The sequence below is a fragment of the Centruroides vittatus genome, unplaced genomic scaffold (genome assembly GCF_030686945.1).
Source record: "Centruroides vittatus isolate TY-2023 unplaced genomic scaffold, ASM3068694v2 contig_651, whole genome shotgun sequence".
Lineage (NCBI taxonomy): Eukaryota > Metazoa > Arthropoda > Arachnida > Scorpiones > Buthidae > Centruroides > Centruroides vittatus.
In genome coordinates, this window is record NW_027122405.1 from 3,581,422 (window position 1) to 3,602,312 (window position 20,891).

Sequence of the window (20,891 nt, forward strand, 5' to 3'; positions counted from 1 at the left end):
TAAACAGTTTAATATTGTATCTTCTATATATAAACACAGTTTCACATTCTCAACTCCAGCATTGTTTACAGTATAAAAAAAAAACTATAGAAAAATTGATATTTTTTTTAATTTTCTAACTTAAATACCTGAAAAATTCTAAGTACAATTAACAATTAAATTGTTCCCTTTATCTAGCTCTTTTTATGTTGACTTCTTTCACTAATTTTCTAATTAAAATCAATAAAATAAATAATAAATTTCTACATTTACCAATACTTTAAAAATTAAACTACTTGTTCATAACTTGTTATAGTTTAAAAATATAATATAATATTGATAACCTTAAGAAAATTGAGTATTTCAGGAACCACTCTCAGTAATGTTCATACTTTTTGAGTATAAACAATCTTCAGATCTTTGTATATATAAATAAAACAAGCTTGAAATAAATACATCTGATTTTTTGATGAAATTATTATCCATCGTTAATTATTTCAAACTCAATCTTACAATTTACAATAATCCACGAAAGGTGTACTACAACAGGCATTATTAAATGGTAAATAATAAATTTTTACAAAAAATGTTAAAATAACATCTGTAAATGAAATTAAGAATAAGATCTTAGCAATTAACATTCTTAGAATTGCATCAGAAATGATTTTTTAAAATATTTTTATATTACTTCATAACTGTGAAGGTAAATTATATGAAAATAAATCATTTTATAAATATTGAATGCTTATAGTCTTAATCGTTAACTAAAATAATTGACAGCTGGCTAAAGCAGTTAAAGCACCAGCCTACCACTTTGGGAGACCTAGACCTGTTGGGCCTTGTATCTCACCACCTGGTCGTTGTGGGTTTAGCTAAGCCATGATAGGTATTGGGGAAAAAGGTCCTCTTAGTGTCCACAGGGTAGAAAGTGTCAAAAACAAAAATTTTTTTTTAAAATATTGATGCCTGAAATAATATAGATAATTTATAAATATCTTGTATTTGTTAGAATAATCTTTAAACAATAATTATTTATTGTTTATTTAAAGTAACAAGCTTAGAATTGTCCAATACAATTTTTTAATCTATTATAAAAAAATATTTAAGCCCCCTATCTGTACATTTGATATCATGTTAAATTTATTGAAGTCTTTTAACTACTAATTTAGTTGAATTTTATTTTATCTAAAGTATTTTTAATTAGATATAAATATTCACGATGAAACTTCAGCAAATTACACAATCCTGTTTTCTAAAATATTCACATAATTTCGGTATTTAGAAAAGCATTTTGTTTGTATTTATTAGATACATGGTTCTGTAATATTTTTGATATTTTGACAAAGATTGTATATTGACTTATTATCCTTCATGATGTGATATGTTGTTTATATACGTTATAGTTGGGCAGTTTGGTTAAAATAAATCTAATTAAAATTATTAATCAAAATAAGCAGCTAATTAATGTTGCAAACCTACATAATCCTATTTGTATAAATTGAGTTTTATTGCATATTTACATCATTGATAAAGTTATGAATGTGATGAATGTATATAGCATACAAAGATTGTAATTTGATACAACATCAATTTATAAACTATAGTACATATTTCGTGGATATTGTAAAATTGTTCCAAATGCATAAATGACCTTAAAAATATTTACATTTGATGCTAAATTAACATAAGCAAAAGAAATTCTCACTCAAAACTGCAGTCTGGACGGAACATTGGATGGTTTAAAATATCTATTAATGTTTTCACTTCTTTATAATTAAAAATTGTTATCAAACACAGCATATTCTAAATTTATGGTAAAAATTCCACAATAGAAATGGAATTTTTATATTCATAGCAATATTTATGTATCTACATATCTAATCAATGGTAATGCATATATAAATTCTTTGGTCACAAACTAAATTTGGCATTATATGAATGGAAGACCATAAAATAATATACGCAGGCAAAAAAAGATAACATTTAAAGAATCTGTATTAACAAATTTTGTAAAATGATGCAAATGTTAAAGCAAAAGTGCATGAACCTAACTAATAATGAGAACTTAATTTATAAGGTTTTATAGATAACTGTTTTGCAAACTAAATGCAATTCTGAGTTAAATTAAGTACAGTACATACATAGGCATCAAACATTAGTCAACACTTAAGCTATAAACTATACTACATAATGCATATTTTGTTCAGCATATTGCTCTTTGGCATCTATAGAATATTAAAAGCAACATTTGGACAATGAATAAATTTTAAATCACAAAGCTTAGATTAAAATATTTAAAACTGTTTCAAAATTAACATTTATGATTATCTTACTTCCTTCCTCTCGGATCATTAAAGGTTTATTGCGACATTGCAGGTGTGTGTTGCTGAATTTATGCACATTTTGGTTGATGTTTGTTGTTTGGCTCATATTCTGTATTTCTTATCAAAGTTATTCAAGTTATAATTTATTTTTCTCAAATGTTCTCAATATTTAAATGTAATTTTTTTATATTTTATTTTAGAATTTTGTTAAAAATCAATAGTTTTCCATCACTATCATTGATAAATTTGTATTTAAAAATTTTTGGTTGAATATGACCTGCTTAGATCGCAAATAAGTGAGAATTTCATCCCTAAATGTAGTATGGAAAGCTCTCCATCTTTAACTACATTCTTCTCTTTAAGAGTGTGCTCAATAATGGCAATCAGACCTGTAGTATACGATCTTGATCACCAATATTGTCGATGCTCGGTTCAGGGAGACTGTCATCGATTTCTTCTTGAAGTTCATCAAATCTATTTTTTTTATAAAATATTTATTTATTTATTTAAATTTTAAATTTAAAAATGAACAATTTAAACAATTCTCTTACCTATCATATGAACTTTCTTTGTCTGATAATAAGGTATTCCCCATTGTTATGTGAGATTTATATGTTAGGAGTAAATAAAAGCTTGCTAAAATTATTAACATAACTCCTGTAAAAAAAATTATTAATGTTATCATCAAATTATATATAGAAATTAATTATAATATATCAAGTTTTTTCTTTTTGTCTAGTGTTAAAGATGTAACTAATAATTGAAGTGTGCAATTCCATAAGGTTGTAAATGCAAAAAAAACAGTGTTTTTTATCTCCCCTGAAAACTTTTTTCTTGTTTATTAATTCCTTCAAGTCTTGAAGAAATTCATTTCAATTTTACAATAAAATGATAAAAAACTTACTAGGTATACAAATTCTCTGGAAATAACAAAATGATGTAAACATAAGCCATAATGTTTTAAGCACCAAAAGAGATTGCACTTTGGTGCTTAAAATGTTATGAGTTACTCATAAATTCAACTTCAAAATACAGCCACTTAGTGCATCACTATTGCCACAATATTTTTTGGGCAGAAAACATCGCATTTAGAAAATGTATTTACAGAAAAATGGCATTTAAATGTTACGGAATTGCACGCTTCAATTATGATCAATTGCAATCTTTGTGTCACTTCTAAGGTACAATGTATGATTGAATATAATTAATCAACTTTTAAACATTTCTGCAGTTGATTAATCAATAAAATATTAATGCATTTTATGAACTGAACTTAACATGTGCAAAAAACTTTCATTTAATAACAGTTGCTTATGTATTTAAAAATTTATATAGATAATCGATTGTAAAATATATTATAACTGTCTTAAGAGAATGATTTAATGTTACTTATGTACAGGATGATGAAAAACATGATAAAAAGTAAATGACTACCAAGGAAAAATTGACAGTGGATAAGCACAAAACCAAATGTTTTTAGTGATGATATAAGAAACATTTAATGTAGCAGGTGTTCAAAATGTTTGTTATTTGTTGTTACGGTGTTATAGATTCAGGTTTGAAACTCCATCAGTAGAGGATATCAGAATTCAGTGCATGAATCTCATATAATGGCTGATTTGATTGGCCTCAAGTGAATTGGGACATTTTGATAAACTTTGCTTTTCAGATAGCCCCAGAGGAAATAGTCACACAGATTAAGGTCTGGACTGTATGGGGGGGCAGTCAATACCATGTCCAGTGAATTTTTTGGCATCTAATGCAATGATGCACTTGCTGAATGCTGTTTTCAGCCATGAAAAGATGTCTGCACTTGAAGCTCACTGTCACAACTGATTTGCTGGTATTAGTTCATGCAGAATGGGGTAATTCCTCCAGGATAGCAAAGTCTTGTTCAGGTAATGCATGGTATTTCTGTCCGGTGACTGTACCATCTACGAATATCAGACTAATGGTTTTCTTTGATGAAATGGCACACCATATAGTGATGTTTTGTGGATGCAAAGGTAAGACAAAAATTTTCTTACAATAAATAATTGTTCTTCTAAAGTCAGGAGTTCCATCTCCAAAATTGTTCAAACCTGAAAACTCAACCTTTACTTAAAATATCATTACAATATAGCAGAACTAGACAGTCATCAATAAGCATGCAATAGTGAGAATCGCATACTTTTTATTGTGTTTTTTGACCACCCTGTAATAAGAAAGTTGATTATTAATCTGAATGAACTAATAATGAAATATAACAGATAAACACACAAAAGCTTAAAGTATAAAAAAGAGATAATTCCAAAATCTTTTATCCTTAAATAAATACTGATTTATTCTATCACTCCAAATTTGGGGTGTAAACTGTCGAGTGCATACTCCATCGGACTAAATTTTCAATGAACCCCAAAAATACCTTATTAACTCCTAAGGGCTGATATCAATCACTTTGGAGACCTCTGTCATAACCAGAGACTATTTAAGTATTTGCATGTTTACCCTATATTTACTTATGAATTAATGTTCAAGAAATTTTAAATTATTTACTAAAACAAAAAATATTTTATGTTTTGCAGAAATTTTGCAGATTATTTCACCATTTTATAATATACTAACAAAAATTGATTAAATAAAAATTCTTACAAAAAAAACTTTACTTTTTGGATATATAATAACTACACTGAATTGATTTCAAAACTAAATATTTACAACTTACAACTTTGTAAGATTCAAAGTATTTCAATACAAATAATAAGGAAATAACCCTGTTACAGGGGTAGATACTCTAATCTATATGTAACAAATATTAGCCAAATAATTATACATTTTATATATTAATTGAATGTTATAAGTAATGAAGCAATCACAAAATGTATCTTCATTGGTACATTGAAATAACAACAGACACAGAACTAATTTCTGGTACATATAATACAAACACTGCACAAATGTTTTCCAACTCCTGAGTTCTTCAGGTGTGACAGAATGGTTACTTGATGGAACATTATCATTCAAATTACATTTAAAAACATTTTTTACAAATAGACATTTGTTCCAATAATGTTATGTCAGGTAATTATTCTGTTGCTCCTGAGAAAGAACTCAGGAGTTGGAAAATGTTTGTGCAGTGTTCATTTTTATATTATACAGACTAGAAATTGGTTCTGTGCCTGTTGTTACATATATCCCGGTGTGGAGTGGAGTGATACATTAAAATATATCCTCCTTAAGACCATATTTTGTCCTTATTTGATCTAAAGCATTACAATTAGTAAGCATATGATATAAAGAAAACTCTGTAGAACAGCACCAGTTTCATCCAACAGCATTAAGTTTCAGAATACAGTTTTTATTCTGAAACTTAATGTATTTCTTCCCAAATCTAAAGGAGAAAATATTTAATCTTAAATGAAAAAAACATTAGATGATGATAATTATAAATAGCCTAACATATAATGTAGATTTTAGATAAACTTTTAAATAATTGCATGTAAAACAAAAAATAATGATCAGGAATGCTAAAAATAAAAACAGTTTTAGTGACATAATTAGTGTTTCTTTTGTATTATATTTCTTAAATTTTGCTGTTGTTAGAAGATACTAAAAAAATTGTTGTCAGCACTTTTTTCTTATCAATTATTTCTACTTAACCATGTATTGGTATTATGATAGCATATTTTCAAGTTTCAAATGTTTAATAACAATCTTAGATGTCTGTCATGTGATTTGTCTGACCTATTTGTAGTGGAGTTCAATTCTGAGTTATACTTCTGTGTTTACATTTATGGTTGATGGTATAATACTTACTTTTTTCATTTCTTATATTATAAAATCAACCAATTTCTAAATATAAAAATTCATAAAAAAAACCATATACCATATTTTACAGACTACGGACTATAAGACGCACCTGAATTTTGGAAGGCAATTTTTCAAAGAAAAAAGTGCGTCTTATAGTTCATAAAATACGGTATATATTTGAGTTTATAGTATGTGCTGCTTAACTGCATTCCACTTAACAACAGACTACATATATGACGGAGGGGCATCAGAATATAATGGAACTGAAGAATTCATAGCCACCTGCAACTTTTCTATGTTTAGATACATAAATACTTATCTTTATGTTACAGTTGTGTTAAATATAGCCTATAATAGTAGTAAACTAAGTACACACAATGATTTTTGCTTAACAATGTATTTCTCTGAATATATCCCCCATTGTTAAGCAGAACATACCAGTATATCTAGATATTATAATAAGTATAGTAGTACCTCATACTTTGAACATTAAATTTGACAAAAATTTGCCTCAGAGTTCAAACAACACTTCAAAGTTCAAACTGCATGTGCAGTGAAAATGCACTCAAAGCATAAAATAAGCTTTTCAACAAAGAATACAATCTCAACTTAACAGTAATGTGTTAAATTTAACAAGTGTTATAATTAAATCACACAACTATTAAAAGTATTCAAAAACTTTCTGTTCAACCCAATACAGGTATACCTCGCCTTATTTCGGTAATTGGTTCCAGGAGAGGCAACTTAAGTCGAATTTACTTGTGTAGTTACGACATAAGTTGAAACTATGGTGAAAAACGCCAATAATGAGCACTTAAAGACCGCTAAATAAGATGACAACACAGAAACACAGATGTTTTCATGTTTCTTTCTCTAGGATTTATGATTATTATATTAACATTTACTGTAAATGTACACATTTTAATATGATTTTATGTGCTTTTAACGCTTTTCTAGTGATTTTACGACATCAATATTTGTGGCGGACAGATGTAAAGTCAAATAAAATGACTTAAACTTGATTTTTATTTTTCCATATACTTTTTTGACAAACAACGTATAATCCAGAACGACATAACTCGAGGTATACCTGTATAAACTTATGGCATCCAAGAAGTGTGTGGAAGGAATGAAGTCTAAGAGGAAAGTTGTAATGTCGACAATTGAGATGAAAAGGGAACTTATCATGAAGCACAAATGTGGTATGCATGTGGTGAATCTGGCAGCCGTGGTTATAATGTAGAAGTTGACAGTGTGCAAACAATAAATGCAATTTTCATTTTATTATACCATATTTATGTACACTCAAACCTGTTTTTGTGTGATTTTTTATTTGTGCGATTTGTTTTTATGTGTTTTCTTTTATGCGGTTCCTATCCACTGCACAAAAACAGGTTTGAGTGTATTTTATTTATTGTTTTCATGTTTTAATTTATTATTTAGTACATTTGATTGTGTTAGTTTTACTTTAAACTATGTGTATTTGCTGTTGTAAGTTTATCAAAATGGATATCATTTAGGATCTAGAAATGGATTAATTCCATTTCTAGATTCTAAATGATATCCTCTTTCCATTATTTCTAACGGGAAAAACTGCTTGACTTCAAATAACCTCTCGGAATGAATTAAATCGAAGTATGAGGCACCACTCTACTTAAATTTCACTATTATTTGTCTCTTATCTTTACTATCTTATGTCTAATACCTTATCATTATATCTTAAGATCAAAGAAAATTATATTTTTTAATATTTTAATATTTATTGGAATATCAAAAAACTCCATAAATAATAAACCTAATAATTTTTAAAAAATGTCAATTTTACATACCAGCTATAGTTGCCAACCAAACTTCACTTGGTCTTATAAAACAAAACACTGCCATAGCAAAATAAAGAACAGACTTCTTCCACAAGTCCATCCATTGAATTGCCTCCCAAAATCTCAAACAGGGATGAATGTCATCCCTTGAAAAATATATTTTATTTAAATCATTATAAATTTAAAAAATTTAATATTAAAAAAAGAACTTACTTTAAACAAACATCGAGGAATAATTCTATTACAAATGCAGTTTCTAAGAATGTCAATACAATTGCTACCATTCTGTAAAAATAAAATTAATATGATTATTTTAAAAATATTTATTTATACCAGTTTATCATGGTTAAAATAAAATATATAGTTTAGATCTGGGAGTTGAAAACAAACTTAAGTTTTGATTTAAAAATTATGAAAAATTAGTATGTAAAACATTAATCTATACATAATTTCTTAATTTACAGAAGGATTATGCTCTAGAACATCCTGTGCAATTTATATTCATGTAAATTGTAAATAATCATCAAAAAATGCAAAATAGATCTACGAGAGTAACTTTCATATCCCAGTTATCAGATTTTAAAATGATATACTAAGTGAAAATAAGACAAAAGGAAAAAAACTTGCACTTCCAATATACAACCAATTGACAGATGGCCAGACAGCTAAGGCAGTTAAAGTGTCACCTTACTGCCCTGGGGAAATCAGGCATTGAATCTGGGTAGACAAAAAAACTCAAGAATTTTTCCTGAAAATTATTTGGGCCTTTTTTCTCATCATTGAGCAATCTCATTGTAAGCCTGGCTGAACCTTCATGATGAATATGATTTTAAAGGCCCTCTTACTGTCCACAGAACACAGAAAAATGAAGAAAAAAAGTCAATCAGTTTTTGGTATATTTAAATGATGGCAATGATAAAAGCATGTACCTAATTATATCATGTCATCTCTTAAAAATCTATTTAATAAGTTTTACATTTCCAATACTCTAATCCTTTTTTAAAAGAAATCTAAAGTCAGTTAACTGGATGAATAAATAAATTCACACCTTTCCAGCAGTTTATTAGATTAAGTGAATATTTCTGGGTCTTTTGAAAGGCCATCTTCAGGCTATAAACATTTCTAAAGACTATCCCCTGTAAAATGGAGCATTGTTTAGATTTTAACATTTATGAATTCAAAGCAGAGAAAGTCCATTTCTTATGGTTTCAAAATTGAACATAATTCAAACTGAAATTTGTCTTCCTCAAAACATTTGTAATCAAGAATACAACATATGTAGAACAGTTCCAGGAGTATACAGAATCCCTATTACAGATTTGACCAGAACCTGGATTATGTAGGAACAACCAACCACTCACTAACAGACGGGCTGAGAAAGCACAATTACATGTCTGAAAGGAGAAAACTGATCCAAACCAGACATAAGAGTTAAGTTAGATAAGACTAAACTATTACATACGGCCTTTAACTTCAAACATTTAAGAAGCCTAGAAACCCTTCAAATATTTAAATTGTCAAGGCAAGCATATATGTATTAACTACAAAGATGCAGACACCATTTTTGCTGCTTGGAAAGCCTGTTACAACTTCCTCATCATCCAGTCCTACCTCTCACCTCTCAGTCAGATGTTTTTGCTTAACTTATTTTATTTTAAATATAATTCAAATTAAAAGCAATGGGATTGGTATTATACTTCTTACAAATGTATAATCTAAAAATAAAATATCTCTAGAGTATTAACAAGTATTATTATACATTTTATATCCTATTTCAAGTAATTTTCCAAGGAAAACAAACCAGATAAACAAATACTAGACCTTTATTTTAACTTTTTCCAAAAATTCCATTTTCAATAGTTCCAAATGCATTTTGCTCTTTTTAACTGGCCTCATGATCCACTGATTTTATTTTATTTTACTTTTCCACGTGAAAGTAAAAGCATACTATGTGGAGACATATGCTTCTGTGCTGCTGGCTTGATCTAATTTAATAGTGAGTCCCTATGGTCTCATTACTAAATTAGATCAAGCCAGAAGCACAGAAATATGTTTCCTACATCTCAAAATCAACATTAGAAATAACCAGATCCATACAAAAGTTTATTATAAACCAACACACACACCCTTGTTTATACTGACAAGCTTCCACAACCCTTATATATATAAGATTGCAGCTTTTAGGGCCCTAAACAAAAGGGCTTTTACCCACTATACAAATTATTCTGACACAATCAAAGAACTAGAACATCTTGAATGAATAGCCACAACATAGAGTTACTGCAAGAACCTTATCAGGAATTTAGCCAGTACAATTTCCAATAACACTCACAACTTGGCCCCTAAGGATGAAAACTGATACAATCAGCATAGAAACACAAGCCATACCATTCTAGAATATAACCACAATATGCTACTACTGTATAAAGAAATAGCAAATATGAGATCAAATTAACTTTCAAGCAGAATCATACCATCTTTAACATCCTTAGGAATGGAAAGGACAAGACTAATATGCTTAGGGTACTGGGGGTTATAAAGTTCCTTTGAAAGACAACTGATTTGGTAAGAACTTGAATACATCAGTTCCAGCAAAAGGTCACTCAAAATAAGACTAACTGAATGCAACATGACATTAACAAAAGGAAACAAAACACCACCCTAGCCATGTATGCTACGGATATCAACGTGCATGCCTTCCTCAACAAAGCTACCATCATCAACAGATCAATTACTAAGATACCATCAAGATACTAGAAGCATTGAAAATATTTAAATCTGACAAAAAGGGCCACTGCATAAATTTTAAACATGAAAAACAACCATTTTATGCATGGCAATGCTTACATGATTACATGACCAATTATGGCATTACAACATGACATGGGACAGTATAACGAAAAGTTCTCATTTATATTTATATAATCTTTAAGTGTTTACCTTTTATTTTTATATTTTTTGATACCTCTATTTACTTTTATTTCTATTTTTATATATTTCAAGAATTTATTTCATTTAATTTTTCAGAAAAGTCATTGTTCTATTCAATCATTCCATAATCAAATATATAGACCTGAAGATCTTCAATTGAAGATCGAAAACGTTAGTCAAAAAAAATTTTCTTTTTTTCAATTTAAAACCTCACTGGAACACAATTTAAGGCTTTTGGATTGAAGTATTTATTATATCATTCTAGTCTACCAAGTGGTGTTTTAATTTAATTTAAATTTATATAATTTCAAAAATGTGAATCATAAAATGCATTTATTTTATTAATTTCCAAAGATCTATAACCAAAGCCTACATTTTATATTTAGAAAAAATAAAATATTAGTTTATTATAGAATTAACATGTTGATTATTATGTCAGTTATTACTATTGCAATGCAAATATTGGCTGGCCAAAGCAATAGAGATATCAGCCTGCTACTCTGGGAATCTGCTTGAATTCAATATCAAAAATTTCACTTAAACTTAAATATGAAGGACCCTATTCCTTGCTCTCTTCAAAATTAAACCCATGATGGGCAAAAACAAGGCCTTTTCAGTATCTGAAGAGCTGAAAGAGTTAAAAAAGAAAGTATGCAATGCTAAACATTATTCTGAGACTTTATCAGTTACAGATAATATTACACTATAGCAATTTATGATTATGACATTAGCGAGTGTGGACATTAATATTTTCCACTATGCTTAAAAGCTTATAAATAGTCTGTGTGAACATTGTAGATAGCATTTGCACAATAACTCACTACACTTGTAATGTTATATTTTGATTGCTAACCATGTTCAATCACTATTATCCACTCTTCATTGCCTTGAGATAATCATATTTTATAAATTTCCTTACTCAATTGAGCATGTGTTTCTTCAATACTCTTAAATTATAAAATTTGAATCTAAAAATGCCAACATAATTAAATTAATAGAAACTGATGTATCATATTCAATGGTTTATGTTTTTACCTTAGTATATCTTGAAATAATACAGAATGCACATTCCCCCATAATTCACTTTCATCATTTGAAGTATTCTTACAAATATTATTAAACAATTTGTGAATTGTTTTAAGTCTTTCAGCATTACAAAATCTCTTCTTATTTACCACATTTGATAAAGTGACAGCAATGTTTCGCTATGTTTTATTGGTTCAGTTACAAGTAAACGACTACTCTAATTGGCAACAATCAATCTTATTTTATAACATAAGCTTATAACAAGCAACTTCATTTATATTTATAACATTATAACTGTTATAATGAAATATTTTATAGCAGAAAATACCAATGTGCAAGCACACTATTAATTCTTCAAATAATATATCTAATATTATTTGAAGAATATCTATAATATTCTTCAAATAATATTATAATAAAATAATTAAAATATTTATTTTCTGGGATGATGTATGGTAGCATATAAAATTTGTGTTGAACAGAGAAAAGTAGTGTTTTCAAGGATCTATGTATGCACAGATCTAAAAAAGCTATAGCCACATTACTTTCTTTTTCCCACGTAAAATTGATGAAGGGATATATATTAGAGACTTGCCACATGAAGGTACAGAAGGTTTCATTGGTGCCCTTCCAGGGTATTTTGTTTATTTTCTATTTTAATTTACTGTAAAAACAATTTAATATTCAACAATATTTTTTTAAGAGCTGAAAATTAATTAAAACAAAATTTTAACACTATCAATATAATTTGGATAATCTTAGTTTTCTTTAGACATTCCTGTAGCCAATGTTCCCTCTAAGCTGCGCGGCCGTGCACTGCTCGAACTGTTGCCGCACACGAGAATTTATGTCCGTGCAGGTGAGCATGCACACTGATTTGAATTGTTGTTTACTTATTTCTAACTCTGTCTGCAACATGATTATTGCTAAGTATATTTCGATTAAATACATTAAATCATTGACAAAAGATAATATTTTGTGTGGAAGTATGTTTTAAAATAAATTTATAATTAATTATTTTAATTTTTATAGGCAAAAATAAGATTATATATATATATATGTTCAGAACAAGTTTTTGCTCAGAATCTGCTCAGCAGAAATTTTTTTTGCTCAGAGAAGTACTGTATATGTTCTGCTCAGCTACTAAAAAAATTAGAGGGAACCTTGCCTGTAGCATCTATCAACAACTGACAAAATCAGGAAATACCAAACTATTTTAAACAATAGGGCTTCTGCAGGGGCTCTTACTCGACTTTTCTGGCACTCAAATAGGAAATTAAAGAGACCATTAAGAAGTCCAATACTTTTCAACTTTATTATAATATAAAATTTAAATAATAGCAAAGGTTTAAGAGAAGTAATTTTGTTGAATTATGAGATATTTCTTTATTTAAAAAAACAAAAAATTTACGTTTAAGAAACACAATACACATTAGCACAAAGTTAAAATTGTGTGAGGTTTCATCTGTTATGAGATTTTATTCAAAAATAATTTTTATATTATTAATTATAAAAAGACAAAAAACTTAATTTTGAGGATACAGATGAGTTTTCTAAAAAACTGTAAATGCCAGTAACAAGTAAAATTTCAATTAAGTCCGATTTCATTCAAGATACCACAAATGACGCCCCTCTATCTCCCCATCTCCCGAGTTCTGTACTCCAAAATTTGATAGCATCAGCTCCTTACATAGAATTTACCCTACCAAATTTTGTTTCTTAATTTTCACCCCATTCTGAGATATTAAACAAAACAGACACTAACACACAAACCCACCCACAGAATTTTTTCCTTTTTTTTTATTTTTTTGGGTCAGGATGGTCTCAAAATGTCAAGAAGTGCAACAAACCCAGAGGATGAAATTTGACACAATTACAATACTTTCCTGTGTTATATACGTAACAGCCAGGAAAGAAAGTAATAGAGTAATAAAAAATATCAATAAAAAAATATAGTTTACATAAAAATATTGAAACTTCAGTATCACAATATATACATTAAAATATTCAAAAGTGTGTTAGTTGTTATTTAACAGACTGCATTAACTTCCTAAACGTTTTTTCAAACTAAAAATCTTCATTTACTTATCTACCAATACAAAACCTTTAAAAATCATATAATTTGAGGATAATTAAATTAATTAATTAACACAATACGATATAAATATAAAATTAATTAATAAATAATAATAATTTAATACAAGATGGCAACTTAATACCTACCTTTAGTCATAATTTGAGGATATTTTTAATAAAACAAATGAAATTCTTCCTGTATTAATATAATAGTTTTTGATGGAATTTTTATCCATTTTATGCTTTAAATGGCATCAGTAATTGTTTAATGTCAATATAAGCATGTTTTCTAATTCATTTCCTGGGGAAAAAACTGGAAAATTTCCTTATTTACCAGTTCATAGAATCATTATATAAATCATTGTTTCCATACCATTACAATTCTGTTAAACAATACTTCTTGATTCTTAATAGGCTATAATATGACTAATTAATTATTAAAATACAAAGTAATTCAGACTAGAGATAGATAGTTAAGCTGTCATCTTATGTTAAATTCAATCATTGAAAATAAATTAAGAATAAATTAATCAATATTAATTAACATATCAGGTTGGTTTTATATGTAATTATACAATCTTATTATGGAAATGTCTTAAAATCTAATAATTTCTTATCAAACAATATCATCATACATTTTTTTAAATTGTAATTTAATTAAAGAAAGTTTCATAGACAAAATTTATAAACAAGTTATATTAATTAAGATCAAAAAATTTATACAAAAATACATACTTACAATAGATATATTCCTAAATTATATTTATGAAATGTTACATCTGCTCCAACTCCCCACATCACTAAAAAATTAAATAAAAAAATACGTAAATATAGTTTTTTATTATTATTAATTTATTGTCATTTTTTAAAAAAGAAACAAAAACAATAAATGCATTTTTATTTATTTACAGTCTAATTTTACTAAAATAAAAATTGACAATAATAAGATTTAAAATGACAGAATACGAAAGATATTTCCTTGTAGGAAAGATGATAATATTTTAGAAATGAGATAATAAATATATACATAACAATTTTCATTGTTATTTATATGAAATGTAACTTTGAATAATAAAACACATTTTACGATCAAATGACTATTTGTGAAAGGAATGACAGTTACATGCTTTTTCTTGCCATCAAAACAAGTTCATATTAATAATTTGATAGAGTTTAAAATATTAAATATTTAAAAAATAACAACAGATTATTATTCTGTATTATAGTTTTTTTTTAGAAATACAGAGTGATTCAGAAGTCCCCATAAAAAACAAACACCTGAAAGGACATACTTGTGACATTTGCACACATATAACATCAGAGTGCATCTACCACAAGAGGAAAGCATCTGTTTGTTTAGTTAAATGACAGTCATAAATATCTTATTCTGTGCTTTATAAGTGACTGTATAATAAGATAAACTTTGTCTCTGTATATGGAGACTTGAAACACTCTATAGTCAGTCACTGTCAAAACACATATATTAAACTTTAAATTTCCTCAATAAAGGAATAAAGATAAAAATTAATTTTCATGATATACAAAAGAAAACAAATAATATATGAAATCAATTTTTTATTACATAACATTCTACTAATAATAAAAATAATTATGTCAATTAACTTTTTCTACTCGAGTTATTGCCAATAAGGATTATCTAATGTAATCAAACGTTAATAATCTAGCAAATTAAATGAGATTATTGACTAATTATACATCTGATTAATGATTAGGATAATTTGATGCAGGTCACCATCTCTTGACTAGTTTAATGGTCAAATAATTTTGATTAATTAAACTAATTTAATTTACTTTGAAAATATGAATAAAGAATAACTTGGAATTGGGAATCAAATCAACAATTCACATATAAAATGCAAGTATGTAGCCAATCAATAATTTGACGTGTTGCCATATACAATAGGAATTAAATCTCAAAGTCATTTTCTTTGTAGATTTTAAATACTTTATATTAATTAATTAGATACTGAATCATTCATTTTGTTAAAAGATCTTATCATGCTTTCAATATCCCAGTTTAATTAAGTTAATTCGTGACATTTTATTGCTAGCTATCGGTACAAATATTAATAACCTCATAAAGTAATCTTATACTTCAATGATATTCAAAATTAAAATATGATAGAATAATGAATTTTGTGAAGGAAGTCTAATACTGAATTTCATCAAGATGCACCCAGGCAAAACTAAGTTATCTGTTCAGATGGATAGACATGGAAGAACTTTCTACATGAATGCAGAAAATATGCTTAAAAGACAACACATTGAAATATTTCAGATGCATTCCTGTTAAGGAAATTTTTTACTCTATTTAGAATAGTCTATAACCAGTTCTATAAAACAAATGCATTTGTTATTTTAATATACTTTATGTTAAACTATAGCGATAAAATATTTTATTTTTTTATTACAAAAAAAAAATGAATTTTTAAAAATTAATTTATATGATAAATTAGTAAATATAAGAACTCACATAGAAGCAAATTAAATTTATTATTATTTTAATAATTAAAATTATTATATACTAAGGAAAAATTTCATATAAGTGTTATATGATGCTTACAAAATTGCATATTTTAATCTGATAACAATGCATTTGTATTAAGTTACAAATATAATTTTAATCATGATTTTGTAATATTAAATTACTTGAAATTAAAGCTAAGTTAGTTTTTTTTATTCTTGTTTTTCATATGTTATTACAAACAAAAAAAATAAAATTTTAAAATTTCTATGTATATAATTACATTAAATATATAAGTAGGCCAAACAGTATGTTAAAATGTACTAAATTAAGAAATAGCTGTAATTTCCAAGTAAATTTAGTTAAACTGAACAAACGACATATGTATTTATTGAACTAGAATTCAAGGACAAACAACAGTAAAGAAAATTAAGATCAAAACAGTTTATAATGATTATAAATTGTTTATTTCTAAAATATCTGTACATATTAGTGGAACAAGATTAATATCTGATATTTACTTCACTGTAATATAAATCACTTGTTGATGATATCCGAGATCATTATACTGAAAGGATGTTCTAAATCATAAACAAGAACTCCAGCATTAAAAGCAAATTTATAAATTAACAATGTAAAAAGAAAATGCAGTATATTTATTAGCATAACATTTAAATCGAGTAACTGTCATAGTACGAAAAAAATTATTATTTAAGTAATAAATATATATAAGAATAGTATTGTTTTTAATAGAAAATTATTTCCCCGAAAACAAAAGAAAACAGTTTACCAATCACATACTTTATAACCATTTGACCCGATCTTAAAAGTTCAGTATTTATGTAGGACAAAACGTTCTAAGATTAGCATTACATTATTATGTAGAAAAAAAATGTCAGTGAAGTAATATACTTTAAAATATACTCTTTATTATATTATGTTAATATAATTTGTTTACATTTTAAAAAAATATTTCTATTCACTATCACAACTGATAACAGGATCATAAAAATAAGCAAAGTTATTATTTACACTCCCAATTTTATATACTCATTTATTATGTATACCAAGTAGGTAATGTAACAAAAATGCAGTGATTGTAAATGTATTATATATCTTCATACATAAATACATAAATGTATAAAAATTTTACCTCTACTTGGTCTCTGGACTATTGTAATAGTTAATATATCTCAAAATGTCTCTGTGAAAGAACTTTCATAAATTATATACACGAGTACACCTTAATCCTTAAAGGAGTTGCATGAAAAGGATTTAATAAAGGCATTAAAACATGCATGATTTTAAATATTACTTAATGTAATAATGAAGTGCAAACCAGAATTGTCTCTGCAGAAGTGAAGTGATTAGTTTTTCTTGTTTCCAATATTAGTTATCCTGTTTATGAAGTTAAAAATAGAACATTTAACGAGATAAACAACTGCTAGGTCCATAAAATCAATGGAAAAGGTACAAGAATTGAATTTTAATTTAAAACTAACGAATGTTTATTATATATTTTTCCTCGTTAATGAATGTTTCGTTAATATTCAAGGTCAAACGCGTGCTCGAAGCGGGTGTTTTTATCCCCATCCTCCCCTCTTCACTTACCTATAGCCGATAAAATTCCCCATGATCTAGTCAATGGCGTTAAACAATGCAACATCCGCGCACATCCGTGATCGTGAAGTCGACTCATTTTTCAATGTTTTCTTGGATAAAAGTTTTTATCACATCCACGCTTTTCTCATCATCTTCCAGCCGACGTCCAAGCACCGTGGCGCCGTCAACGAGAATAAACTGAATTATTATTTCAATGACATAATCGAACCTAATACGAATCCCTTATTCCCTCTATTAAAAAATTACACCGTACATTTATTTATAAATAGAGAATATAAACAAAGTTTGATTTTTTTTCCAGTTATTATCTTTGCCAGATTTAAAATATTCCCGAACTTAATGTATTTAATAGCGTATTTTTACTTTAAAAAGTATTTATATGGCGCTTTTCTTTCAATTAATAGATCATAACTTTCGTAGAAATTGAAATAATTTTAAAAATATTATATAAAAAACCGAATAAACAATCAGTAGCATTATTATTTGTTATCGAAACAAAGCGAAAATGGAAGATGCGAAAACTTTGGATGGCGATCTCAATTATCTCTTTAAAACCAATAGAGATAATTGCTTTTCAAGGAATAAAATAATACTACCTCCGATAAACAAAGGCCGGAATAGTAGACCGGAAGTACGTATTAAAGATATTTCCTCTATTGGAACTAATCAAATAATTATGAATAATTTAAGCGAAGCGGAATGCGATTTGTCTAAAATAAATCGGAAAAAAACGAGTAAAAGGTTGAATTTTGACGAGGAATTCGAATCGAAGCAGAAGAAATCGATAGCGGTATCGACTGCGGATCTTGATGAATATAATATTAAATCGAATAGATCTGATTTTACCCTTCCGAAGATCAAAGAAAATCAAGAGAAGCCATTAATTGCGTCTGTGTTGCCGAATAGCAATCGCGATCACGCTATTCGTCATAAGTCGGCAAAGAATCGAAACAAATGGAAGAAAGACAAAATGAATTTGAAGGAACTTAGTGAAGTATTTTCGTCATTTCGCAAAATTTATTTTCCTAAATTTTGAAAAGCAGCATTGGAATTGCGGCATTTTTATATTTTTATAGAGTAAAAATTATGCAAATTGTCTCGTTTATAATTCATATAATTATATAAAAATAAATAATAAAGAATTATAATTAAATAATAATGATATTTTATTAAAGTAAATAAATTATAAATTATGGTACTTTTCTTAAAGTATTTTAAATTTAAAGTTAATATATATTTATATCGTCAGATGGCGCCACATATTTTTGTTTCCGTTTTTATGAAATTACTTTTATTTTTTAAAATTGAATTTATATTATATTTTATTTTTCTGTTTTTTAGTCTAGAATTAAATAAATTGACCTTCAAAATTTTTATTTATTTATACGATAAGAATAAAGTTTCATTTATCTTCGTTTAATCATTAGAATCCTTACAAGATTTGTTGATGGAATGACTCGTTGATTTCTCAGTAAACATTCGCTTAGTATCGTTATTATTTACTTTTTTAAATTTTATCTTTAAAATTCTGTATTTGAACTGAACTTTAATGACATTGTGTATAGAACAACACGGTTCAAATTACTCGAAGTATAACCTTGGTTCTTACTATAGTAACCTTGATTAAAATCAAGGTTTGAACAATTTAAATCGTAAATAGTTAGATATAATTGTGATTTAACGCTTTAAATCGTGGTTAAATCAAGGTTTTAAGTGTAATATAAAGGATATACCTAGTTTACCAAGGACTATCAAGGTTGTATTAGTAAAAATCAAGTTTCAGGGCGGATAAATGTCGAAGATTGAGATAATTAGATTGAGGGATAAATTATGTGCTTTAAAGCATTACGATTTGTAAAAAAATCATGTATGAAATCAATCGAACGAATGAAAATCATTCGTTCGATTTCATTAAAACTAATGAAATCTGATTTTAATAAGCTTCTGACGTCGAATTAATTATTATTATTATTTTATTTATTATTTTATTTTATTTTATTTTCTTGCTCCTTTGGGTGATCAGTAAGAATTTTAAGATTATTTTTCAAGTTTTTTTTTTCTTAAGTTGTCCACTACTAACCGAGTGGGTCAAACTACTTGTAATTTTAGTTGATCGCGGGTTCACACCTCACCAACAGGTTCACCACGTGGACTTTTCCTGGTTTCACGTGTCAAACATCTAAATACGATCATTTTTCCATAGAAGATCCTCCCAGGAGGCATCTCACTTTAGCATATCGCCTAAATGTTAACATTGCTCTATTGCACTAATCTAATCCAAATCCAATAGTTAGTGGCCCGCCCGTGAAACGCAAACCCGCGTCAACTACCAGCATTCAGTGATTTTGTTCACTGTTTCTTTAATATGCTCCTTTTATATAGCCACCGGTAGGCTATATCAAATGGACCTGTTAAAGAAGCATATTTATAATCTAACTTCGATATAAATTTAAGATACTATTTTTATTCTGCATTTTTAAAAAAATTAATTTACTCCACTTTAAATTGTTCTTATATTGTATTGTGTACAATATAAGAAAAATAAATGCTTGTTATAGATGTATGGCTAGCTGTAAAAATGTGTAAATAAAATCAATACAGTAATGTACATTTTTTCTCCACTTATGAGAAAGTTACATTTGTATCACAAAAAAAAAAAAAAAAAGTAAATTTTAAGGTCCTTTTTGTTCATGATATGGATAAATGCTGGATCTATATCTGGTCTTGGCAAAGATCAATTTTTTACAATTAAATATGCACACCTTGTCAAGCAATTTGTCTTAGCATTTTAAAAACATGCGCTGATAAAAGTAATTAAAGACTGAAAGTGATAAAAAT

General features: G+C 27.2%; 1 protein-coding gene across 1 annotated transcript; it reads right to left on the reverse strand.

Annotated features, from left to right (window-relative positions):
- Positions 1–1,013: 1,013 nt before the first annotated feature.
- LOC136979930 (uncharacterized) lies at positions 1,014–18,228 on the reverse strand. The gene is made up of 6 exons (XM_067275978.1): positions 18,042–18,228; positions 14,685–14,745; positions 8,126–8,197; positions 7,922–8,058; positions 2,855–2,960; positions 1,014–2,777 (listed from the first exon to the last, which is right to left on the reverse strand). Exons 1-6 carry the CDS (start codon positions 18,127–18,129, stop codon positions 2,687–2,689), a joined length of 555 nt encoding a protein of 184 aa, XP_067132079.1. The 5' UTR covers positions 18,130–18,228; the 3' UTR covers positions 1,014–2,686.
- Between the last annotated feature and the right edge of the window lie 2,663 nt (positions 18,229–20,891).